We start from the raw sequence: 27,582 nt of genomic DNA, 5'->3' as shown, positions 1-27,582 counted from the left end.
AGGGATGGGGATGGGATTAGGTTTGCATGAACATGGACTCGCTCTCTCCAAATGGCAATATTCCTCTCCCCTTCGTAAGGAATTTTTAGGGACTTGTTGGGTGGGACAGGTTGGGGGGGGGAAGTTCTACGGAACTTCCCACACTTTATAAGGGCTGAGGCAGTTCTCTGCACTTAAAAGGAGAAACAGATAGTGACTTTGGACTCAACTGTGAGCTATCTCCTTGTAAGCTGCAGTCCTGGTCAAAATCCCTCCTTGGGAGCAGGTAAAGGTCTTATTAAGGTCTATTTCAGCCAATTAATACATTCTCTTTACATTTTACAAAGCTTATTAAGAATGAAGTAAAAAACCCTTTAATACCTGCCTGAATCAAGTCTTAACACTTTCTCCACTGAGACTCTCATCAACATTTTCAAAGGGAAAATCTTCCAATATCACACAAGTGCCTCGAATGAATACACACATTTGATTTACATTTGAAAGTAACTGAAACCACAAATAATAACTAATGGTGGTGTATGTAGCCCTTTAGAGTTGACAAACAACTCTCACGCAACATCATCACTTCTGGTTTCCACAACAAGCCTTTGATACTTACTCAGCCTTTAGTTTACTGCTATTTTGTTCCCATTTTATGGATGTGAGAATTAAAAGCATCTTGAGGTCAGGGACCCACCTTGTCAGAACTAGGGCTCTAACTCCAGTTGTGAAAGAAAAATTCTAGGTTTTTCCCACTGGCTGGGCCTTCCTCTACACATGTCTACAAATGCTGTTCTTTCTCAGGAGAGATGATGTCTTTTTAGTGTGATATGTCTCACGTGTCCAGGCACCTTACTACATGACCCTGTCCTCCTTGTGACCAAAAGCATGTGTACGAAGATCCACCTTTGTGACCTGCACTTGGCATCAGCCTCTACATGGATGAAATCACGAGCCACTGCAGCTGCGGACCCACAGCAACTCCTGAGCAGAGCTCAGGGTGGAGACCAGGAGTGAGGCACTCTGTGCTTTTGGAAAATGGGAAGAATTGGTCTTTGGATAGTTAGATATTTTTTGGAGAAGATTTTATGAGCCCAATTCTTGCATCTCCTCATATCTAGAAAAACACTAAAGTCCTTCATAAAGACTGATGTCTGTGACGAGTAGGAACCTCCATGAGACCAGCAACAAACTTCTGTGAAATGTGTGCATGGCTGCATGCACCTGCCGCTTCATCTTTATCGCATATATCTTGATATTCCTCCTTTCCTCTTGGGGGTGGTATTTCAGCCCCCAAGCTGTAGTTAAGTAGACAAAGCAAAAGATGTCTGGGTCATCTGTGAATGCAGCCACCTCAAAGGGTGAGAGCTGGTGAGCCCTGAGGGCTGTGAAAACTCGGGATAGCAGAGGTGCATATCAAAGGAATGCTTTCAGTGAGCCCAAACCTCTTTTGTTCCTGCTACCCGCCCTTTTAGGCAAAAATTCCTATATATCCTAGCCCCCTGGCCCCCACCTCCTTGGAGCCATTTCTCAGGCTACCTGAGATGCTGTCTCCCAGGCTTAGGTCTTAATTTCACCCCAAATAAAACTTAACTCTCAACTTCCAGGTTGTGCATTTTTTTTTAAGTTGACATCTGCAATCAGCAGCCATAGCCTGCAGTCTCTAGGACCTCAGGCCATATCCCAAAGGAGAACTTTTAGGAATGAAGTTGAAAAGAGCCAACTGTGCACAATATTGAAGTCCAAGTTTCCTTTGGACTTCAACTCCCTGAGTACTCAAAATGAAAGCTTTGTTTGGTACTGAATTTATAATTAACATAAGGGCTAATATCTGTGAGGGCTCTGAAGATATAAAAATATTTTTCTGTCATTCAGCAATGGTGAATTTTCTCGCCAGACGTGAGCATTAGGGGAAGTAATATGCCATGCTTTGCAGCCCACGGGGGTCATCATGACTTCCAGAAATATCGCAAGGGAGCAGTGGGCAAAGAAACTGGAGCTCAAAAGCAACAAACACAGACCCGCTGTTTCCATAGTTACAACAGGAAAGGCCAGGAGAGACATACTTTTCCCTATAAGCAGTGAAATAAGCCTTGCGTGCTTGAGGATCACCGAGGTGAATAATCCTGGCTTTATCCACAGGGTTTTATCGTGGTTACCTTGACTTTCAACGTGGAATGGGGAGCAGGAGGAGGGAGAAATGATTGTACTCTCGGTGAAGTTGTTACTGATGTTCTCTAAGTTAACTTTTACTTTTGGAACCTGCATGAACTTGCAAGGTCTCTAAATTATTCATCCCCCTACCAGCAAACTGTAGGAATTAAGGGCCATGACTAATTTTAGTTAGCTTGGGTAACGATACTCCACAGGGTGATAAAAGGGCGAGAATGTCTTATTCCTGCATTTCTGAGGCTAGATGAGCACAAAGCTATGGTGATGACAGCAAGGGGGGTACCCCAGAGCACAGCAAGAGCTGCTTACCCCTCCCAGACCTGGCTTTCTAAGCATGATGGAATCTGGTCTAACTTGTCCTCCAATGTTGGAATCTCTCCTATGGCACCTCTGCCAGAGTGGTTTGTAGTCTCTAGTTTGGTGACGGCTGTGTAACGAGTGTGTCAACAATTGAGACAGCTTTGAGAGGTAATAACGATTACAACTACCAGTAACAACCAACACTTTCTGTGGGTGACTCTATGTGGGCTCTGTAAAAGTGTCCTGTAATTTCATTTCATCTCTAGAAACACCTCGGGAGACAAGTAGCAGCATCTCCATTTTACAGATAGGGAAGCCAAGACTTAGAAGAGTAAAGAAATTTTCCTTCAGCTGGGAAATGTCAGACCGACCCCAGGGATATGGGAGCCCCAACCTGAGAGGAAGCAGCAGCCTCTAACTTCTTCAGCTGGAGCTAAGATCTGTCTTCTTGTAATTTCCGCCCCCTGGTCTAGTTCTGTCCTCTGAAGACTCCTGGAAAAAGTCTGAATTTCTCTTCTACTACTAGCTCTTTGGATATCTACGTGGCTTCCAGGACTTTGTACACTGTGTTCAGACCACAGGACAGTGTATTTAAATGTCCAGTCCTCACCTCTCCTGCCACAACCATGCATTCTTCCTTTCAGATTGCATCAGCTCTCTATATGGCTTTCTTCCTGCTCTGCCCTTTTTCTCATACCCGCCAACCAGAGCAGGCTTCTTCAGTCCTTTGGCTCAACAAACACACTCTGGCTTCTCTTGTCAAAAGTCAATTTTTTTTTGTTTTTTTTTTGTTTTGTTTTTTGTTTTTTTTAGGGCTGTACCTGCGGCATAGGAAGTTCCCAGGCTAGGAGCTGCTGGCCTACGCCACAGCAACATGGGATCTAAGCTGAGTCTGCGACCTACACCACGGCTCATGGCAATGCTGGATCCTCAACCCACTGAGCGAGGCCAGGGACTGAACCTGTTTCCTCACGGACACTAATTGGGTTCAGTGTGCCACAATGGGAACTCCAGAAGTCAAATCTTTATATCCAACGTTAAGAAGACAAAGGCTCACACTATGGTTTCCCCTGCCACAGCTTCAGGCATGCCAAGCCTGCTCCCAACCGGAAAGCTCTGAGCTCAGTAACCACTTGGTTCTTTCCTGCCTCCCCTCCTCGGGCACCTTATCAGTGAGACCTTCTCCACCACCTCTATTGAAAATCAGCCCCTCCCATGACTGCTGTTTCCTCCCTTCCTTCCTCTGCGTATTCTTTTCCAGAGCACTTACCACCATCTGACTTACTGTTTGTTTTACTTAATTGATTTCTGCTTGTCCTCTCCTCTTAGCCCTACGTAAGAATGACACAAGCTCCAGGAGGGTAGAAAGAAAGTCATATCTTCTTAGTTCAGTTCTAAGGTTCAATCATGAGAAACTGGCCCACCAAATGACCCCTTCTTATGGGCCAATCTACCATACCCCACCACTAAGGGTAGCCCCTGGCACAGAACAACAATACATAGTGGATAGATGAATAATTTATCCACATATTAAAAACATTAAAGAGCCTTTATATACTTTGAATCCTATATGGAGTTGAATAAAGATGGACATGCAAATAAATATTAAAACCTTTTATTGATACACCCATCCTAGCTTTTAATTGTATAGTATGACATTTTCTTCCCTAGTAGTGTGAACACTAGCCATCAGCCTCAGAACATCCTGTGTTGAAAGGGGCAATGTTCTTCACAATTGGGAGGAGCTGTTCGGATTCAAGATAAGGTTCGTTCTTCATAAATGACGGCAGTGATTTTGCACATCATCTGCCATAGTGACCACCTTCTCTTAGCATTCCTGTGTGTACAGAGGGGAGTGGATATTCTTTAGAACATAACAAACTAATAATAATGTTCCATTTGAGCATCTCTAGCTGAGTATCATTGCAGAAACATTTTTTTCCACAGGGTATCAATTCCAGTTGGTGGATCTGACCCCGTATATCTATTTTCACTTTAACAGTGTTTCAGCCACAGTGCATAAAATAATGTTGAGAAATAGATAACTAGGGTGGAATACGACATGATAAAATATAAGGAAAGTCAGGATAATTGTTGTAGGACTGACTCATAATCCTTACTGCTCATCACAAGGTACTGTGGAAACTGGTTGACCCCAAGCCTTCCCTGTGATCACCACTTCACATCACTCACTATTAATATGCGGTGCTTCTTACGGAAAGTGGAGGCTTTTGTCCTCACATGTTGAGGGCAAGGAACTGGTTTAAGAATTTTAAATACATACGGAAAAGTATTTTTTACCTCCCATTTTAAAAGCCCCTTAAGAATCACAGCAAGAATTCTCACAATCAGCTACAATTTAATATAAAGCATTAGTTTTTTTATACCCACAACAAAACATGGACCTGCAGAAGTTTTCAAACAGTCCTCCAGCAGCTTCATGCGGGTCTTGTGGAGCTCAGGGCTGTCCCATTCCTCTTCGGCAATTCCCCAGTACAGATCTATGACCTGGGGACCAACGAATGAGGCAGAGTTAATTCCCCCCAGGAGAAATTCAATTTATGTGCAGACTTCATTCTTAGGTACAATATTAAGCTAGTGTGACTTTTAACTTTTTATAGCATGTTTTCCCTTAGGTAGAATAATCTTTAAGATCAATCTAAAGAGGTTTTTATTGTTATTATTCCATGATGGTTTGGGGTTGGACATTATAATTTCTTCTTTTGTTCCCGATTATACTGTTGACATGGCCCCAGAGAAAATGAATTGTTAAATGTCAGAGGCTTTGCAATGCAGGCTTTCATTATATTGAAATGGTAACAGGATTTCAGAAGTTTGAAGGCAGCTGGGATATAGTTACTGCATTGTTTTAGGACAAATAACAGCATATAATTTTACTGTTTATGTCTCAATATGAGAAGGGAAAATGACAATGGGCATTCACAAATACTGACCCAAAGTTAAATATCTACATTTCTTTAAAAATAAAAGAAATCTGTTACTCCATGAGGACATTTTGTTTATATCTGTAAGCAGCTTGGCTTTCATCAATACATAGCTGCAAAAAGATGCATGGAAAACAACCAAAGGTGTGCTTTACAGAGACGTGAAGATAATAGGATCCTCCATCTCCTTACTTCAAAGACCACAAGGAAAGATGCTGAGAGTCTGTAAAAACTTTCCCAAGTACACTCTGAAAAATTTTCTATGGAGAGCAGTATGGGTTTCATTCCCTTTACTCAACGGCAGTCTGTGAGATAAATGTTTCTAATTGTAGCTTTGAAGGTTTCTTCTTTTCCTTCTTCCCACAGGCAGAAAGACACACCTCCGCTTTTTACTGGCTGCTTGTATGGCATTCAGTGAGATATGGGGGCCCAGAGTGTGGTTCCCCACTGTGCCCAAAGTACTTGCCATCTTTCAGCCTATGCCACACACAAGTGTGTTAGTCCCACATCTTTGCGTACCTGCATATACATTTTTAGAGGGCTGATAGAAAGTGTCTTTAAAAAATATTCCCATGGCCCAGTCTACGAAATGATGAGAACTGATTTGGGGATTCTTTCATCTAATCAACATTAAGAAAGGAGGACATCTGAGATTATAACTTCACTGTTCAGTATGAGAGCTCTTAGCTGTGGTTATTTAAAACTAAATATAAATTAAAAAATTCTGCTCAAGGAGTTCCCACTGTGGCATAGTGGGTTAAGAATCCGACTGCAGTGGCTCTGTTGGCTGTGGAAGCTGGGTTTGATCCTCAGTCTGGTACAGTGAGTTAAAGGATCCGGCATTTCTGTGGCTTGGAGTCAATCCCTGGCCTGGGAACTTTTTTTTTTTTTGGCCATTTCTAGGGCCGCTCTCACAACATATGGAAGTTCCCAGGCTAGGGGTCTAATCAGAGGTGTACCGCTGACCTACGCCAGAGTCACAGCAACGCGGGATCCGAGTCGCGTCTGCAACCTACACCACAGGTCATGGCAATGCTGGATCCTTAACCCAGTAAGCAAGGCCAGGGCTTGAACCCGCAACCTCCAGGCTCCTAGTCGGATTCATTAACCACTGAGCCACGATGGGAACTCCTGGCCTGGGAACTTCCATATGACTTGGGTACAGCCATTTAAAAAAAAAAAAAAATTCAGTGTATGCGCTCAGCGGTCACATGTAGTTACTGACTCCCATGCTAGAAAGTACGGCTTCAGAATACTTCACCATCACAGAAAGTTTAATTGGACAGGACTGTAAATTACTGAACTTTATATACTGAAATTACTAGAACAAGATGTTTTTGGCTATTGGCCAATAAACTGCCAAACATACAATATACCCCAATGTGAATGGTAACTCTAAGTTTGTACATTGCACAACTAACAACCACACAAAAAACCTGGTGCCCATCCTTAAGGCTGACACTCAGGAAAGGTAGAAATAAATGAGAAACAAATGGTAAATATGTAAATTAATGTAACAAAAGTTATATACCTGCTATTGTCACATATTGAAGTGACAAATTTTTTTACATTAACAAATTTATTATAGTTGATTTACAATGTTCTGTCAATTTCTGCTGTACAGCAAAGGGATGCAGTTATATGTACAATATTTTTCTCACAAGTGATTAGAGTTCCCTGTACTATACAGCAGGATCTCATTGCTTATCCACTCCAAATGCTCTAGTTTGCATCTACTAACCCCAAACTCCCACTCTGCCCCCCTTGGCAACCAAAAGTCTATTCTCCATGTCTGTGACTTTCTTTATTTTCTGTAGATAGGTTCATTTGTGCCATATATTAGATTCTAGGTAAAAGTGATATCATATGGTATTTGTGTCTGACTTCACTTAGTATGAGAGTCTCTAGCTCCATCCATGTTGCTGCAAATGGCATTATTTTGTTCTTTTTTATGGCTGAGTAGTAGTCCATCGTGTACATGTATAACACCTTAATCCATTCGTCTGTCAATGGATGGTTAGGTTGTTTCTATGTGTTGGCTATTGTGAATAGTGCTGCAGTGAACATGCGGTGCATGTGTCCTCTTCAAGGAAGGTTTCATCTGGATATATGCCGAGGAATGGGATTGCTGAATTATACAGTAGTTTTGTATTTAGTTTTCCGAGGTATCTGCATGTTGTTTTCCATAGTGGTTGTGCCAATTTACAAACAGTGAAGGAGGGTACTTTTTTTATCCACACCCTTGCCTCCACACCCTCTCCAGTATTTGTAATTTGTTGACTTGTTAATGATGGCCATTCTGACCAATGGGAGGTGGTACCTCACTATAGTTTTGATTTGCATTTCTCTAATGATCAGGGATGTTGAGCATTTTTTTCATGTGCTTGTTGGCCATCTGTACATCTTCCTTGGAGAAATGTCTACTCAAGTCTTTTGCTCATTTTTCAATTGGGTTGTTGGCTTTTTTGCTGTTGAGTTGTATAAGTTGCTTGCATATTCTAGAGATGAAGCCCTTGTCATTTGCATTGTTTGAAACTATTTCTCCCATGCTGTAAGGTATCTTTTTGTTTTCTTTTTGGTTTCCTTTGCTGTGCAAAAGCTTGTCAGTTTGATTAGGTCCCGTTGGTTTATTTTTGCTTTTATTTCTGTTGCCTTGGGAGACTTACCCAAGGAAACATTTGTATGGTTGATGTCAGAGACAGTTTGCCTATGTTCTCTTCCAGGAGTTTGATGGACTCTTAAGTCTTTCAGCCATTTTCAGTTTATTTTTGTGCACGGTGTGAGGGTGTGTTCCAGTTTCACTGATCTGCATGCAGCTGTCCAGGTTTCCCAGCACCACTTGCTGAAGAGACTGTCTTTTCCCATTTTATATTCTTGCCTCCTTTGTCAAAGATTATTTGACCATAGGTGTCTGGGTTTATTTCTGGGTTCTCTATTCTATTCCATTTGTCTATATGTCTGTTTTGGTACCAGTACCACACTGTTTTGATGACTCTGGCTTTGTAATACTGCCTGAAGTGTGGGAGAGTTATGCCTCCTGCTTGGTTTTTGTTCCTCAGAATTGTTTTGGCAATTCTGGGTCTTTTGTGGTTCCATATAAATTTTTGGATTGTTTGTTTCAGTTCTGTGAAAAATATCATGGGTAATTTGATAGGGATTGCACTGAATCTGTAGATTGCTTTGGGTAGTATGGCCATTTTTACAATATTAATTTTTCCAACCCAGGAGCATGGAATAGCTTTCCATTTCTTTATATCTTCTTTAATTTCCTTGACTAATGTTTTATAGTTCTCAGCATATAAGTCCTTTACCTCCTTGGTCAGGTATATTCCCAGGTATTTGATTTTTTGAGGTGCAATTTTAAAAGGTATTGTATTTTTGTATTCCTTTTCTAATATTTCATTGTTAGTACAGAAATCCATTGTCATTCACAGAAATGCAACTGATTTCTGAATGTTAATCTTATATCCTGCTACTTTGCTGAATTTGTTGATCAGTTCAAGTAGGCTTTGGGTTGAGTCCTTAGGGTTTTCTATGTATAGTATCATGTCATCTGCATACAGTGACAGTTTTCCCTCTTCCTATTTGGATGCCTTTTAGTTTGTCTGATTGCTGTAGCTAGGACTTCCAGGACTATGCTGAATGACAGTGGTAAGAGTGGCCATCCTTGTCTTATTCCAGATTTTAGTGGGAAGGCTTTCAGCTTTTCTCCATTGAGTATTATATTTGCTATGGGTTTGTCATAAATAGCTTTCATGTGTTAAGGTATGTTCCCCCTATACCTACTTTGGCAAGAGTTTTTATCATGAATGGATGTTGGACTTTGTCAGATGCTTTTTCTGCATCTATTGAGATGATCATGTGGTTTTTTACTTTTTTTTGTTAGTGTGGTGTATGACATTGATTGATTTGCATATGTTTTACCATCCTTGTGCACCTGGGATGAATCCCACCTGGTCATGGTGTATATGATCTTTTCTATATGTTGTTGGATTTGGATGGCTAAAATTTTGTTGAAATTTTTGTGTCTATATTCATCAAAGATATTGGTCAATAGTTTTCTTCTTTGGTGGTATCTTTGTCTGGTTTTGGAATTAGGGTGATGAATGTGTCATAGAATGTCTTTGGGAGTGTTCCTTCTTCAACCTTTTGAAAAAGTTTGAGGATGCGTATAAATTCCTCTATGTATGTTAGGTAGAATTCACCTGTGAAGCCATTTGGTCCTGGACTTTTATTTGTAGGGAGTGTTTTTATGACATATTCAATTTCATTTCTAGTGATCATTCTGTTCAGTTGATTTATTTTTTCTTGATGCAGTTTTGGCAGGCTGTAAGTCTCTAGAAAGTTGTCCATTTCTTCTAGTTGTCAAATTTGTTGGTATACAATTGTTCATAGTATTCTCTCATGGTTTTTTGTATTTCTGTAGTATCCATTGTGACTTCTCCTTTTTCATTTCTGATTCTGTTTATTTGGATTTCTTCTCTCCTCTTCTTTGGTGAGTCTAGCCAGAGGTTTCAATTTTTTTTACCTTTTCAAAGAACCAGCTCTTGGTTTTATTGATTTTTCTTCTACTGTTTTTTTAATCTCTATTTTATTTCCTTTCTGATCTTTATGATTTCCTTCCTTATGCTGACTTTAGGTTTTGTTTGTTCTTCTTTTCCTAATTCATTTAAGGTGGTGGGTTAAGTTGTTGATTTGAGATTTTTCTTCTTTTTTTTGAGGAAGGCCTATATTGCTATGAATTTCCCTCTGAGCACCGTGTTTATAGCATCCCATAGATTTTGAGTGGTTGTGTCTTCATTATCATTTGTCTCAAGGTATTTAATTTCCCTTTTGATTTTTTTTGTTGACCCTTTGGTTTTTCAGTAGGATGTTGTTAAGTCTTCATGTGTCAGTTTTTTCTCATTTCTTTTTCTGTGGTTGATTTCTAGTTTCATGCCTTTGTGGTCAGAGAAGACACTTGAAATAATTTCTACACTCTTAAATTTGTTGAGATAAGTTTTGTGTCCCAGGATGTGGTCAATCCTTGAGAATGTTTCACGTGCATGTGAAAAGAATGTATATTCTGATTTTTTTTGGATGTAATGTCCTGAAAATGTCAATTAAGTCTAACTTTTCTATTGTGTCATTTAGGATCTTTGTTGTCTTATTGATTTTCTTTCTAGAGATCCATCCATTGATGTGGGGACATATTAGTGGGGTGTTAAAGTCTCCTACTCTTATTGTATTTTCATTGATTTCTACTTTTATGTCTGTTACTATTTGTTGTAGGATGCTACTATTTTAGGGGCATATATATTGACGAGTATAATATCCACTTCTTGAATCAATCCTTTTATCACTAAATAATGTCCTTCTTTGTCTTTATGGCCTTCATTTTAAAGTCTATTTTGTCTGTTAGGAGTATTGCAACTCCTGCTTTCCTGTCTTTCAATGGCATGAAATATCTTTTCCCATCTTCTCACTTTCAATGTATATGTGTCCTTTGCCCTAAGGTGAGTGTCTTGTAGACAGCAAATTGTAGGTTTCTGTTTTTTTTTTTTTTAAAATCCATCCTGCTACTCGTTGTCTTTTGATTGCAGCATTCAGTCCACTGACATTTAAGGTAATTATTGACAGATACGTATTTATTGCAGTTTTAAACCTTGTTTTCCAGTTGATTCTATGTTTCTCCTTTGTTCCTTTCTTTTTTTTGGTTGAATGATGTCCTTTTATTTTATGCTTGTGTCCTCTTCAGTTTTTGTGAATGTATTGTTTGGTTTTGATTTGTGGTTGCCCTGTTTTTCAAGTATGTTAATTCTTTCCTATATCTGCTTGCTTCGGCCTGATAGTCATATAGGCTCAAACACATTCTTTAAAAAATGTCTAGATTTTCTTACTTTCCTTCCCTACATTTTGATGTCCCTTTTTAAAAATTTTAATTTTAAAAATTTTTGGTCATTTTTTGTCTTTTCTAGGGCCACACCCTCAGTATATGGAGGTCCCCAGGCTAGGGGTCTAATTTGGAGCTGTAGCTGCCAGCCTACTCCAGAGCCACAGCAATGCCAGATTCTTAACCCACTGAGCAAGGCCAGGGATTGAACCTGTAACCCCATGATTCCTAGTTGGATTTGTTAACGACTGAGCCATGACAGGAACTCCAATGTCCTTTTTAAAAAAAAAACATTCATGTTTATCCTTTTGCTCTTCCTTGTGTTTATCATCGCTTTTACAATTGGTTTTTTCTTTTTTTTCCTGTACACTGGCTTATTTAAGTGACTGCTTTCCAGTTGTGATTTTTCTCCATCCTATTTCTTTTCTTTTTTTAATGTAGAGGAGCGCTTTCAGTGTTCCTTTTGGAATGGGTTTAGTACTGCTGTACTCTTTCAGTTTTTGTTGAAGCAATTCTTTATTTCTCCTTCTATTGAAAAGGAGAATCTTGCTGGGTACAGTATTCTAGGCTGCAATTTTTTTCCTTTTAGACCTCTGAATAGATTTTCCCACTCTCTTCTGTCCTGTAGTGTTTTTGTAGAGAAACCCCAGCCTTATGGGGATTCCCTTGTAAAACTCTTTTTCTTTTGCTGTCTTTAGAATTCTCTATTTTTTAACTTTTGTCATTTTTATTCTAATATGTCTTGGTGTAGGCCTGTTTGGGTTCAACTTGTTTGGGGACTCTCTGCTCCCTGAATCTTGATATCTGTTTCCTTTAGATTTGGAAATTTGGAAAGTTTTCAGCCATAATTTCTTGAAGTATATTTTCAATCCCCTTTTCTTTTTCTTCTACTTCTGGAATCCCTATTATTCATAGATTGGCCTGCTTTATATTATCTCATAGATCTTTCTTACATTTCTTTCATGTTTTTTCATTTGGTTTTCTGTCTGCTGCCCTGATTGGGTGATTTCCATTTTTCTATCTTCCAATTCACTACTTCATTCCTCTGCATCATTCATCCTGTTTTTCAGTGTCTTTACCCTCAGCTTGTGTCTCTGCAGACGAATTTTATAATTTTTCTTGGCTCCTCCTTATATTTTCTAGTTCCATTCTAAAGTACTCTGCAGTATTTTTCATATATGCTTATAATTCCTTCAGTGTTTTCACTATTTCCTTTTTGAAGTCAGTGTCTCTTATACTGAAGAGGTCTGTTTCACTGTTTGCTCATTCAGGTGAATTCTCCTGTTCTTTTAACTGGTAATGGTTCCTGAGCTTCTTTATTTTGCTTATATTTTTTGTATTTTGTGAGTTCTTAATATTTATTTAGGTTTGGATGCTCTCTTTCCTCAACGTGTGCTGGGTGTTATACTCTTGATAGTGTCCTAGGTGTACTTCCAAGATGATGGAGGCAATTGGCAGTGTTGGCAGACAGCACCTGGTTGCTGGGCCCTTGACAGTAGCAAGGACGTGTGGGAAGGTGGCTCAGACTGCTCTTAGTTGCAGGGCCATGGGAAGTGGTAGTACCTCTCAGATAGTTTTAGGTGGTGGTGCATGGAGCATTTGGCAATGGCACCAGCAGCATGTCTGCATTCCCAGGGGAGGGAAAACAATAACAGGTGGTACTCAGTTGCAGTGCTCTCCTCTCTGCCAAGCTCTGAGGTGCTTGGGGCTGCAGGTGGTGCCTATTCATGGACCCTTAGTGGTGTTGGGCCATGCCCACCTGAAGTCAGATATAACTGGGGCAGTTTGCCCCCACTGCCTGTAGACCATTCAAAAAATGCCCTGTCATGCCTAGCCTGTAGGAGAGGCACCTCACCACCCATAGCCCTACCCTCCAAGAGGCTTCACATGCACAGGGCACAATATTCCTTTGGCAGTCCACCCTTCCTCCTCTTGCTCTCCTCAGCAGTGGCGCCTTGCTTCTCCTGCAGGCCCAGACCTCCTCCTGGATTGCCTTGGCTATGGTGCTCTGCTCTCCAGCCCTTGGTTCACTACTTCCTAACTCCTTCAGGTTGTCTCCACACCATTAACCCTGGTCTTCTTCCTGGTACTGACTTCCAGAACCTCAGTCTCAGCGCCCAGCTGAGCATTTCAGCTTATGGTGTCAGGGGGCAGTGGTACTGATGGTTTTTGTGGCTCCCTCTATGCTTTGCCCTCCTCAGTCCAGCTGTGGCACTTTTACCTGTGGCTTTGAGGTGTCTCTGTCTCAGCTGATCTCCCTGTTAGTTAGGTGGCTTCCCAGAACGTTGGTTCCTTTCAGGAGTGCTGGTCCCATTCCTTTCTCTCTCTTTTTTTCCCCTTTTGTTATACCCAGTTATATGGAGGGTTTCTAACCCTTTTCGGAGGCTTAAGGTCTTCTGCTAGCATTCAGTATATGTTCTATGTGAATCATTCCACATGTAGAAGGTTTTTTTTTGATGTTTTTGTGGAAAAGGTGAGAGCCATCCCTTACTCACTCCCCTCCATCCTCTTGAGCCCAAATTATATAAATTAGTAATTATGTCATTGTATCTTATTCGATATTGCATACCTAAGCACAAAAAGGAAGAAAAGAGAATAGAGGTATATGGGAGTAGTCTTTCTGTTGTTCACTGGAATTAACTTAGTAGAATGTACTTATGACTTATGCTAATTTAAGATGTATTGCCCTAAAATAACTACAAAAAACCCCTCAAAAATATAGTGAACAAAATCATTAAACTAGGAAGTGCTCACTTAATATGAGCAAAGAAATTAAAAGAGGACTAGAAGAACATACAATACAGACACATAGAAAAAAAGTAAAATGACAGATGTAAATCTAACTATATCACCGAGTGTGAATGGCTTAAACAATCCAAAGTCTATCAGGCTGGATAAAAATAAGATTCAACTATATGCTTCTAGAGAAGATACATTTTAGAGTCAAACAGGTTAAAAGAATGGAGAAAGATTATGCAAAAAGCAACTGTCAGAAGACTTAAAACATACCTAGAGATGAAGAGAGGCATTTTTTAATGACAAAAGAGTCCATCCACTGGGAAGAGATAGTCAATATAAATGTAATGAACAACAGAACCTTAATATATATATAGTCAAGTCTCCAACTATTATAGTTGAATTGTCTATCTCATCAATAATGGGAAGAACAGCTAGGAAGAAGATCATCAAAAACCTCAGACTGTATTGATACTATAACTAGTTCTAACATGACTATAGGACAATATACTAACAACAGAATATACATTCTTCTCAATTCCTCAAAATTTTCCAGTATAGAACATAAAACAGGCCTTGATAACCTTAAGTGGATTTAAGTCATATAAAGTATGTTCTCTGAACACAATGTAATGATATTAGTAATCAATAATAGAAAACAATTTGGAAAATTCCCAAGTATATGGAAATTTAACACACTACTAAATAACCAATGCATCAAGAAATCACAAGAGAAGTTACTTTGAGATGAATGAAGATACCAAAACCTACAGAATGTACATAAAGTAAGTACTTGAAATTCAGAGCTGTAAACACCTATATTAAAGATTAAGATCTCAGTGATTTAACTTAAGACAACAGAAAAAGAGCAATCAAGGGCAAGCCAAAGCAAGCAGAAGAACAAAATAATATATTACAATGGAAATTAATGAAATAGAATAGAAAAACAATAAAATCAATAAAACCAAAAGTTATTTCTTTGAAGAGATAAAAAAAAAATGGACAAAACTTTAAGTGGGTTGACCTAAAAAAAAAGTTCTAAAACCAGGGGTGAATAAGGCCATTACTACTGACTTTATAATATTATGAACAACTACATGCCAGTGAGTTAAATGACTTAGATGCAATGGACAAATTCCTTGAGAGACAGAAGTTACATAAATTGTATCAAAAAAGAAAATGAGAAGACATTTGTAACAAGGGACTAAGTAGTAATTTTTTAAAAAGCTGCACAAAAAAAGAAAAGCTTAGATCCAGATGGATGCACTGGTGAATTTTAATAAAAGAATACCAATTTTAAAAAGAATGTATACCAATTATTCAGTCTTCCAAAAATTACAAGAGAACATTTCCCAACTTGCTCTAGCAGACCAGTATTATCCTGGTCCCAAAACCAGACACAAACACAAAGCAATATCTCTTAAGAAAATAAACATCCTCAAGCAAAATACTAAACATCCTCAAGCAAAATACTAAAAACCCAAACTTGGCAGCATATAAAAAGGATTATATTCTGGGTGGGATTTACCTCAGGAATGCATTAGCATCAGAAAATGAATAGAGGACAATATGTATTAATAGGAATAAAGATGGAACAACAAAAGACCCAGAATCGCCAAAGCAATCCTGAGAAACAAAAACCAAGCAGGAGGCATCACTCTCCCAGACTTCAAGAAATACTACAAAGCCACAGTCATCACAACAGTGTGGTACTGGTATCAAAACAGATAGACCAATGGAACAGAATAGAGAACCCGGAAATAAACCCTGACACCTATGGTCAATTAATCTTTGACAAGGGAGGCAAGAACATAAAATGGGAAAAAGAAAGTATTCAGCAAGCATTGCTGGGAAACCTGGACAGCTGCATGCAAAGCAATGAAACTAGAACACACCCTCACACCATGCACAAAAATATACAACAGGACACCATTAAAGTCCTAGAAGAAAACATAGGCAAAACACTCTCTGACGTCAACATCATGAATGTTTTCTCAGGTCAGTCTCCCAAAGCAATAGAAATAAGAGCAAAAATAAACCCATGGGACCTCATCAAACTGAAAAGCTTTTGCACAGCAAAGGAAACCAAAAAGAAAACAAAAAGACGACTTTCAGAATGGGAGAAAATAGTTTCAAATGATGCAACTGACAAGGGCTTAATCTCTAGAATATATAAACAACTTATACAACCCAACAGCAAAAAAGCCAATCAATCAATGGAAAAATGGGCAAAAGACCTGAATAGACATTTCTCCAAAGAAGATATACAGATGGCCAGCAAACACATAAAAAAATGCTCAACATCGCTGATTATAAGAGAAATGCAAATCAAAACTACCATGAGATACCACCTCACACCAGTCAGAATGGCCATCATTAATAAATCCACAAATAACAAGTGCTGGAGAGGCTGTGGAGAAAAGGGAACCCTCCTGCACTGTAGGTGGGAATGTAAACTGGTACAGACACTATGGAGAACAGTTTGGAGATACCTTAGAAATCTATACATAGAACTTCCATATGGCCCCGCAATCCCACTCTTGGGCATCTATCCAGACAAAACTCTACTTAAAAGAGACACATGCACCCGCATGTTCACTGCAGCACTATTCACAATAGCTATGACATGGAAACAACCCAAATGTCCATCAACAGATGATTGGATTCAGAAGAGGTGGTATATATACACAATGGAATACTACTCAGCCATAAAAAAGGATGACATCATGCCATTTGCAGCAACATGGATGGAACTAGAGAATCTCATACTGAGTGAAATGAGCCAGAAAGACAAAGACAAATACCATATGATATCACTTATAACTGGAATCTAATATCCAGCACAAATGAACATCTCCTCAGAAAAGAAAATCATGGACTTGGAGAAAAGACTTGTGGCTGCCTGATGGGAGGGATCAGGAGCTTGGGCTTATCAGACACAACCTAGAATAGATTTACAAGGAGATCCTGCTGAGTAGCATTGAGAACTTTGTCTAGATACTCATGTTGCAACAGAACAAAGGGTGGGGGAAAAATGTAATTGTAATGTATACATGTAAGGATAACTTGATCTCCTTGCTGTACAGTGGGAAAATAAAATATATATATATATAAAATAAAAATAGGAATAAAGGACAAAACCCATATGATCACCTCAACAGACACAAAAATCTGACAAAATCCAACACCCCTTCATGACAAAACTAGGAATGGAAATTAACTTCCTTAAACTGAATGAAGGGGATTTATGAAAAAATAACATCACTGGATGTTGACAACAAAATTGAAAAGCCAAATATAAATTCTCACATGGTTAACTAATTTCAACAAGGGTACCAAAACAATTCAATGAGAAATGAATAAACAAATGAAATTGAGACAACTGGACATCTATGTGAAAAAGCATGAAGTTTAATCCCTACCTCACACCATACATAAAAATTAAAACAGATCATAGACAAATTAAGAGTTAAAACTATATAGTTTTATAGAAAACACGTTTGTGACCCTAGGTTTCACAATGGTTTCTTAGATAGGATAGTAAGTATAAGTAACCCCCTAAAAATAAAGTGGACTTCCTCAAAATTAAAAAAAAAATTATGCTTCAAAAGACACTATCAAGAAAATGGAGAGGACCCTCAGAATGGAAGAAAATATTTGCAAGTCATATTTGATCATAGATTTGTATTTAGATAAGGAACTCCTATAACTCAAAACCCAATAACCCAATTAAAAATGGACAAAAGATCTTAGTAGACATTTCTTCACAGAATACATACAGATTGTCACTAAACTCATGAAAAGATATTATCATTGGTCATCAGGGGGCTTCAAACCAAAACTACAATGATATAACACTTCACACCCATTAAGATGGCTATAATCAAAAACATTGATAACAATGAGCATTATTTTTTTGTTTTTTGTCTTGTTAGGACTGCACCTCTGGCACATGGAAGTTTCCAGTGCCTGGGGTTGAATCAGAGCTGTAGCCTACATCACAGCCACAACAATGCCAGATCCACACCACACTTGCAACCTACACCACAGGTCATGGCAACTCTGGATCCTTAACTTACTGAGGCCAGAGATCCAACCCAAGTCCCCATGGCTACTAGTCAGTTTCATTACCACTGAGCCATGATGGGAACTCCAGAATTACACCTTAATGACACTTTGCACTTCTAGTTCATTCTGTGATTTTCTACAGGTGTTACATTTCCTACTCATAGAATTAAGAGCAAGAAGAGAATATGTTCAAATCAAGCACCTAGTATATTAACAGCTAAATAACAAGATCTAACTAAATAAGTGTGGGACCAAATGACCAGGGTCAAAGTCAAACAAGGCTTTCACTTACATTTTTAAATATAAGCCTAAGTGTCACATGGTTTATTTACCACCTATAGGGGTCCATTATAATAGTTTTCAATCTATTATTTCCTTAGTTTGGCCACCACTGCCTTCATTCAGGCCTTTATAACTCCCTGCATCCTTACTTTATCAGCTTTGTTTATTCTCTTATGTCCAGCTTTTCTCCCTTAAATTGTTCTTTCTCAAATGTCTTTATGAGCAGAAAATGATGAAAAATAAAATCAAGCAACCATGAAGACAAGGAGGAAATAAACAGATGAAACATCTAGCTTATGCAACACAAAACATCATTATGGGCAAACAGAAATGCCATAAAGCCACATGATCAATAACTGGCAAGAAGTGGCTGGAACCCAAAGTGCTCAACAAGACAAGATTTATTAGATACTTAAAAAAATTAGGTTTAGCTTTTGGCCTAATGTCCAGGCACTGCAGACACTGGAATCTAATGTACTATTTATTGGAATATTACCTCGCTGACAGCACATTTTATGTGCCTTTACTTATTTCATCATTAAGTATAAAAGCTTGGGAAAATAATTTGATTTTATCTTTTTTCACTTAAAAACCATCTAATTTGTTTAAAAATATTAGGGAAGCTAATTTATCATGCTCATTATAACATGCTGGCTTGGTTTGAAAACCAAAGACCAGCAAATAAAAGCCCTAAGAAATTTTACCACTTGAAGTCAGTCCTAATCATTTAAATACCAAGATTACTGAACAAACAATAAAGTAACCTGTAAGAAATAACTTTATGCTTTACCAAAACAGAAAAAAAGATCAAATTTCAGTTCATCATGGCTTCATATGATTTTTTTCAGAAAGAGCCTTTGATTTTACTTTCCAAAATATTTTCCTTCTCAATATTCCCATGTCATATGACTCTATGTGAATGCAAAAAAAAAAAAAAAAAGACAATATGACTGATTTTGCTTTTGAACAGACATGGTACTGAAGTGAAGGCTGTTCCCCAAATTTATTTCCATGGGAGGCTATACACTCCGTCCAATGATTGTGCCACCACCCAGAGCATTTCCTCTGTAGGAGTGATCTCATTTTGTATTGCAAAAACTCTTGTCACCTTATAGTTGGGAGTTTGTTTTTATTAAAATGGTATTTCTCTAGCCCTGCTTGTCTTTACGTTGATAAGACATGGCTTTGAAAAGACGTTAGGTCTTTAAAAACAATCAAATCTATTCTTAAAAGAGGTCAGCATCTTCCACCACTAAAATTTTTCAAAAAGAACACAGAGTAGGTTCAGAAAGTTTTGAACAGGGACAACACTTTTTTTTTTTTTTTTTTTTTTGTCTTTTTGCTATTTCTTTGGGCCGCTCCTGCAGCATATGGAGGTTCCCAGGCTAGGGGTTGAATTGGAGCTGTAGCCACTGGCCTACGCCAGAGCCACAGCAACTCGGGATCCGAGCCGCGTCTGCAACCTACACCACAGCTCACGGCAACGCCGGATTGTTAACCCACTGAGCAAGGGCAGGGACCGAACCCAAAACCTCATGGTTCCTAGTCGGATTCGTTAACCACTGCGCCATGATGGGAACTCCAGGGACAACATTATTGTGCTACGGCTGTCACTTTCAAGGTCAATACAGAGTTGAAGACAGCACTCATTTGAATGTAGTTGAGTGGTTGTGTCCTGGTACTAGAATGTTCATGGAATGGGGGAGGTAAGCAGAGCAGTCTTAAACCTCAGACTGGGTTTGTCAGATACTGTTTTCCAGTGGTAAGTTAATGTTTGTAGATATGGTCATTCTCGCTTTGGTTCAAATGACTTTCTCTAGGTGCATGGGACACAGAAAAACAAGCAAAAAACCCTCTTGAGGTCCACGTCATCCACAACCATAGTTTTACTGGAACTACTACAAATACTGACAACTTTGGGTACTGGCAGTTATTCTCTTGGTCAGGAGATACTCATCCAGGATATATGGGAACATGACTAAGAGACATTTCAGGGAAAAGCAGATCCTAAATCAAGCCCAGGAAGAATTGGCTGGCCCCAGTGGTCACACTCAATCACCAGAAAGAAAGAGAGGGCCCAACAGTGTGAGGTGGGATAATGCTTCATAAAAAAAATCCTCATAAAGTCGACCAGCTGCTCAGACCTGATGCCTCTCTGTCTTGGGAGATTCAGCCTCTGGACAGACCTAACAGTTGTTATATAATATCTTACTGTACAGCACAGGGAACTATGTCCAATCTCTTGGGTTAGAACATATGGTAGGTAGTAGGAGAAAAAGAATGTGTATATGTACGACTGGGTCACTGCTGTACAGCAGAAATTGAAGGAACACTGTAAATCAACTATATATTTTAATAAAAAATTAAGGAAAATTATAATGTGGTAAAGAACTAAAACCTTGGAATTCCCATTGTAGGCTTATCAGGTTAAGAAACTGACATAGTGTCCATGAGGACGTGGGTTTGATCCCTGGCCTTGTTCAGTGGGTTAAGGATCTGGCATTGCTTCAAGCTATGGAACTGGCTGCAGATGCAGCTTGGATCTGGTGTGGCTGTGGTATAGGCTGCAGTTGCAGCTCTAATTCGACCTCTAGCCTGGGAACTTCCATGTGTTGCAGGTGCAGCCTTAAAAGAAAAAAACAAAACAAAAAAAACAAAACCATTAACTAAGGTAGGACCTCAGACTATTCAGGCTTACTGAACCTGCAGACAGAACATACCAGGAGTTGTTGGAGGCCAAAAAGAGGCTGCAAGTCAGGAGCCACTGTGCATCTGTGTTGAGCCAGGGCTTGAGAAACTCATGGCATAAAGGAAGCTTAGCCAGGCTGCAACTAGGTACCAAATTCCTTTAGGGGCAGGATACCTGATCGCAAATAGCATGCTGAGCAAAAAACCCAATGCTGTCTTTGTTCCTGTCTGTGGGATTTCAGTACCCACTGCATGGGAGTGGCTTTCTGAGTGTGCCTGTCACTCTATCATTTACTGCGGCTTCCCAAATTGCCTCCTTACTTCTGTCCTTGCTCCTTCTGATCCATTCACTACATTCCAGGCAGGGGGATTTTTTTCTTATAAGATGCAAATTTGATTGCTATAGCTAAGATTTCTTTTCATTCTTACCAGATACTACATAGGGTAACTTATTTACTCCTTCACCTTAGGAGTAGACAGAAATTATGATCCCTATTTTATAAAGGAAAGTGCTTGAAATCAACAAAAGTAGCAGAGGTGGGATTTGAACCTGGGCTGTTAAACACTATTTTACAGTGCTTTCCATACTTCAGTTTCTATCAGCGGAAGGCGGTGTCTAGAACCTGTAACCTGATTTCTGAGCTCCTCCATGACTGACTCCCAGCCTAACTCTACAACTTCAACTCACACCATGTTTTCTTCAGGGGTCACACGCCAGCTGTATGTCTACTCCTCACATGTGTTTGTACAACATGGGTACATGAGAATATATATGTATATATTTACATATATATAAGTATACATGTATTTACATACCTACACATATCTATATATATACATATCTATATAAATTTCGGTGAAGGTATGAAGATAAGAGGCTTTTTGGTGCAGTAACTAAGAGCACAGAAACTGGGGTAAACCTGCATGGGTCCCAATTCTGACTCTGCCCTTCATTAGCTATGGAAACCCTAGCGGTTATTTACCTCTACATTTCTGAGGTCCTCATCTAATAAAATGGAGAAGATAGAATTTACTGCCTAGGCTCATAGCAAAGATTAAACAAGTTAATGTATGCACGGCCCCTTAGAGCAGGTGCCTAGCAGGCAGTGAAGAACTACATGATGTTAAAGGTTCCTTGGAGTTCCCGTCGTGGTGCAGTGGTTAACGAATCTGACTAGGAACCATGAGGTTTCGGGTTCAATCCCTGGCCTTGTTCAGTGGTTAAGGATCCGGCGTTGCCGTGAACTGTGGTGTGGGTTGCAGACGCGGTATCCCGAGTTGCTGTGGCTCTGGGTGTAGGCCAGTGGCTACAGCTCCGATTCAACCCCTAGCCTGGGAACCTCCATATGCCGTGGGAGTGGCTCAAGAAAAGGCAAAAAGACAAAAAATAAAAATGAAAAAAAAGGTTCCTTCTGAGATTTACTTATGACAATATGTTCCTTCTGCCTGAAGTATCTCTCTTTGTACCCTGGCATCTCCGTTTACCCATCCTTCAGCATAGACATGTTTCTCAGCAGTCCTCCTGATGCCTCGAGGTTTGATGACGTCCCCATCACACTTGCCTACTTGCTATACTTCCTCAGTGGCAAGTGTCACCCCGGTCACTGCTGTTGATGACTGTATTCTCTGTGAGATGGGAAACTCCGAGAGGGTAGGGACTATTTCGTTTTCAACACGAAGGCATCCACTGCACTCACAACTCGGCCTGATACAGAGCAGAGGCTCAGTAAATGCTTGGGGATCAATGAGTAAAGCCCATGGGACCAAGCACCTTAACCTGCCCTGGGGACCTAGGTAGACATCAGTGAGGAAGACAGACAGGAGTCTGGCCCTGAAGGATTCATGCCTCGGAGACTGTTCCTCAGAGAGGGGAAGGGGCACTTCTAGGTAGAACGGTACTGCAAAGACAGACAGGTGACATGGCCTGCCCATACAGAGATGGTACAGTCACAGCAGGATAATTTGGGGAGCAGAAGGGAAACAAGATCAGGTTGAAGAAACACTCTGCTTTATGGATGAGAAAACTGGGCTGAAGTTACTTTTTCAATAGTTTATCATAACTGTTGACAAAAAGCCCTCTTAAATGAGGGCTCTTTTAACTGTGCAATGATTTGTTACAAAGTCTCCGCTGCCTCCTATGAGAAATACAAAATGAGGATGGAAAGAAATAGCTGCATTGTATTCAGAATTTACGAAGGAGTTCATGGTGACCGGATCCAACTGGGACACTTAAATGTCACCTGCAAAGGGGGATCTCTCATTCTGTTTATTGAGGGACTAATTTTTTGTGTGATTTTTAAGTTCAGGGGCAGCTGACAGCCACAATTTAGCAGAGTTAAATGTTAGGCAAAGGATAGCTCTTCCAGTAAATTCTGGAGTATCCCACAGTGCCACTGCTCGATTATAAGATTGCCTATGTGTACAAAGTAAAGCAGTAATAATAATAATGTCTCAGCAAGTCAGGCCTGAGAATTCCAGAAAAGCTACTGCATGCTGCAGAAATGTTGAGGCAGTACTTAAAATTCAACTGGAGCGAGGAAGGTCAATGATGACATAAGGCTTTCCCTCCCTTTTATCTTCTCTATTCATCTTCCTTCTCCTTTTTATAAACTGGCTTATGGATGGGAGAAGAATGATGTAATATGCTTATGAGACTTACACAGAATATTAACTTGGCAAGACCTTTCTGGGCTCTGATGGACAGAACTGAAATGCGACGTGAGCTAGATAAATTGAAGTGTTGGCCTGAGTGAAAGGGTGTGTGATTCAATGAGGGGAGATGCATTTCACTTGAGAAAGAGGCACATATTTGATTAACAGAAAATGGAAAAGGAGTGATGAGTTGACAATGTGGAGAGGAGACCAAGGGCATCACAACATGGCCTGTCAGTTATGAAGCCAGGGATGTATTCTGGAAACTCAGAAGGAAAAATGCATTTTGAGATTCCTGAGCAGGCAGATGGGTGGGAGGAAAACCTGTGTACAGAGGAGACCAGCCTCCACAGAACAGGAGGGCAGATGTGGTAGAGAAAGAAGAGGTAGACACAACTGATGATGGACCTTCAGCGTGAGCCTAAGTAATTGCTCAGTTCAGTACTTAGTGGTGAGGGCAAGCTAATATAAGATACACAATTTCACCTGACCTACAACGTGGATGTGCACAGAGAATGTAGCTTCGTTATTCTGTCTTGGGGCTCCTGCCTAAGTCTCTATTCTCTCATTATCAGGATAAGATGAGCTTCTGGTTCTAGCCAGTTTAAACCTAAGCTTAAACGGATGTTTCCAAGGACCTGATTAAGTACTTATTCTCTCTTGAATCAAGATACTGACGCTCTCAAAAGCCTGCAGCTTCCTCACCCCTTCCTCTTTTCCTACAATGATGTCTGGGTGGCCTCAAAGCCAAGGGGAAAATTGGACTTCTAGGGCCCAGTCCCCAGGTGATGCTCGCTGCCTGCCTGGTTGCTGGCATCAGATCTGGGCTTGGGGCAGTGGTACCCCAGGGATCCGCCTTTCCCTCTTAGGTTGGCCAGAGCCTGGTGTTGCTCTGCAGGCAGCCCAGGCTATCCTTCCCCGTTGTGGATGAGAAGTCCCAGGCCTTGGGCCCACAGTCCCTCTGGTTTTTTCACCCCAGGCCTTTTGTGAGGTCCCCTCTCCCTGTCATGGACACTAACAGTGGCTCTTAACACAGATGAAACACAGTAACTGGGGACAGCTTGGGAAGCTAAGCCTCCAGGTGTCTTGCTCCCAGGGCCACAGCCCAGGTCTTTTGGCAGAGGGGTGAGGGTTGTGAGGCGATCTCCTTCCAGAGTCCTAACAGAGAGCAGAGGCAAGCTGCTCTCGGTGTTGACTATTCACTCCTGTTTCCACTCATCTCACCCACCTCAGCTCTTCTGAAGAAGAACTCAGAGAAAGCAGATGGTGAGGCAAGTCTACTGAACTCTGCCCTTCTCTGTCTGATTCCATCATTTCCCTAGAAACCACATCGGGTGGGTCCTGGCTCTGCCTCATTAACAAGCTGGGCCCTCTTCTTTACCTGTTAGACCTCCAGGGCCACCATCCTAGGTACTGATTGATAGGCTAAAGAAATGATTCAAGGAATTTAGAGAAGTCTCCTCTCAAGTTCATAGTGTGATCTCCCAAGTTTTTGTCTTGCTGCATAATCCTTTCTTGTGTGCAAGATAATATTTCTGAAATATTCTTCTATTCCTTCTGTACCAGATACGAAGGACCACTCAGACAGATGTCTTGATCAAAGGTCTTTTACCTACTCAGAAAGGCAAAAGGAAAATGCACATGAATAATTTCATTATACTCGGTTCTTGATCAGGAGTAAGACTTAAAGGCGAAAGCATGAAATGAACACTGATTGTCTTCCACATGACAGGCATGATGTATTATCTCACTGAATTCTCACAGCAGTCCTGGAAGATAAATTCTGTCCCAGTAATTTTACAGAACGGTCAACTGTGTGTTAAAGAAGTAAAAGCAATTTGCCCAGAGTCACAGGATTGGTAATTTACAAACCCAGAATTTGAATCTTAGTGCTTGTAACAGAAAAACTTATGCTGCTTTCACTATACCCCACAAATTACATAATTTGTTGCATTTTATTGAATCTACTATATCGCCAATAATAGGCTGCTCCAATATTGTATATTCCACTAAGAAAGAAACACACAACCATGACACACCATTTATTTTTTTAGGACAGATCCTGATTTCTGAGACGTAAAAATGTGAAAAAAAAAAAGCCATGCGCATTTTAGCATGAATGAAATCTGGTAGGTATGGTTTAAAGATGACCTGAATGGCTGTGTACAGTCTGAACCAAAACAAAAACCCTGGGTAAGGAAAGATGAGGAAAACGTTGCCACAGTCACTCAGCTATCAAGAAACAGATGCGTGAGTAAAGAACAGAGCCTTGTGAAATTGGAAGGCAAAGCGAACTTCTAAGAAACACTGTGGCAGGTGAATCAACAGGAACAGTACATTGTAAAGGGTGAAGAATGTATTATGAGCCAAGATTTTAAAGTCTGGAAGATTGGGAAATAGTAGCAATTGAGAAAGTGGGTTCCATTTAGACATTTTAGCATTCAAAAAATAGAATTATCTTCACGTACTCCAGAGAAGAGACAGCTGGAGATGCTGATATGGGGCTCACTCACACACAGGCACCAGCTTGAGAAGATGAATAATTAGGGTCTAGGGATGGGGAAAAAAAAAAACCAAAAAAAAAAAAAAACAAACAAACTAGTGAAGCAGTCTGGCCCTGCCCTGCCAAAGGAAACAGGAAGAGATGGAACCTTAAGCGAAGAAGAGGGGGATAAATTCTAGACCGAAATGGCCTCAGGAGGCACTTCACCAGTCATAAGCCTCTGTCCCTTTCAGGTGGTACCAGTGTCACTGAGATATTGAAAGCAGCTTTGATGAGATCCTCCTGCTGGCTGGAGCTGCGGGCCTTACTCCCACTTCCCTGACAGGGTGAAGACAAAGTTCTGGGCCAAGACAGAAGTTCCTGCTCTGAGACCAAGCTGTCACACTTAAAGCAAGGGCTTATCAAGGCATTTTTTAAAAGCTCTATGTAGCAAAGTTGCAAAAGGTAACAAATTGCATCCACCAAGACAAGGACTGTTCATCTAATATTGAGAAATAAACTTTCTTTGAAATCAAGACAGGCAGGTGACAGAAAGGCTTAAGTTTTAAGACAGCAGGCAGATGAACTGTTTGACCATAACTCTTAGGCTGTTGCCTAAGACAACACCACCCCCTGAAAGGAGCTGAGGGCAGGGATGGGCAGTGAGGCACTCTGTGCTCTGGGAAATCTGGCAGAATTGGCCTTCAGATATTTTCAGAAGAAAATTTTTATGAGTCTGGATTTTTGCATCTTTTCATACTTAGAAAATTGCTAAAACCATATCTGTTCCTTGTGACGAGCAGCAACCTTCTACCAAGAGGTGAGTTTGGTTGCAGGTACTCACCCCCGCCTGCCACACCTCAGCCACACATACTGACCTCCCCCTTCTTACTCCTCAGAACAATTTTTCAGAGCTCAGAGAGGCTGTCTCCCAGGCTGTAATCCTCAGTAAGACACCAAAATAAACGTGACTCACAGCTTTTACATTGTGGATTTGTTTTCAGCTGACACTGCTAAGGCAATGGCCAAAAGTGATCAAATAAAAAGTTACTAATTTGACTAGTGAAAAATTATTTTCTTAGTCATTATCTGGATTTTAACACGTAGAAATGAGTTTTCATTCTCATCACAGCTTCTCTAATTAAGTCTCTCATCACTTGCCTCAGGATGCCTGGCAGTCACACTCTCATCTCTGCTGGCATGGCCTCACCCTGATGCCACTCCCATCTAGAACTTCAGAGTCCAGCACAGGAGCTGCCAGCCACACATGGCTCTTGGGCACTGGCCAGTCAGAATCAGGATGGGCTGTGAGTGGAAAACACACACTGGACTTTGAAGACTTGGTATGAAAAAAAAATGTAAAATACCTCACTCATAATTTTTATATTGATTACATGTTTGAATAT

General features: G+C 40.2%; 1 protein-coding gene across 1 annotated transcript in view; it reads right to left on the bottom strand.

The window, feature by feature from the left end:
* NWD2 (NACHT and WD repeat domain containing 2) overlaps positions 1 to 27,582 on the bottom strand; it is a 209,464-nt gene that overhangs the window by 93,866 nt on the left and 88,016 nt on the right. Inside the window, exon 3 of the mRNA XM_003128911.6 lies at positions 4,843 to 4,959. Within this exon, the coding sequence (XP_003128959.3) occupies positions 4,843 to 4,959 (117 nt within the window). The remainder of the gene's footprint in view (positions 1 to 4,842; positions 4,960 to 27,582) is intronic.

This window comes from Sus scrofa, chromosome 8 (assembly GCF_000003025.6).
Source record: "Sus scrofa isolate TJ Tabasco breed Duroc chromosome 8, Sscrofa11.1, whole genome shotgun sequence".
Lineage (NCBI taxonomy): Eukaryota > Metazoa > Chordata > Mammalia > Artiodactyla > Suidae > Sus > Sus scrofa.
The sequence above is the reverse complement of the archived record's forward strand: the minus strand, read 5'-3'. Positions and strand labels throughout refer to the sequence as shown.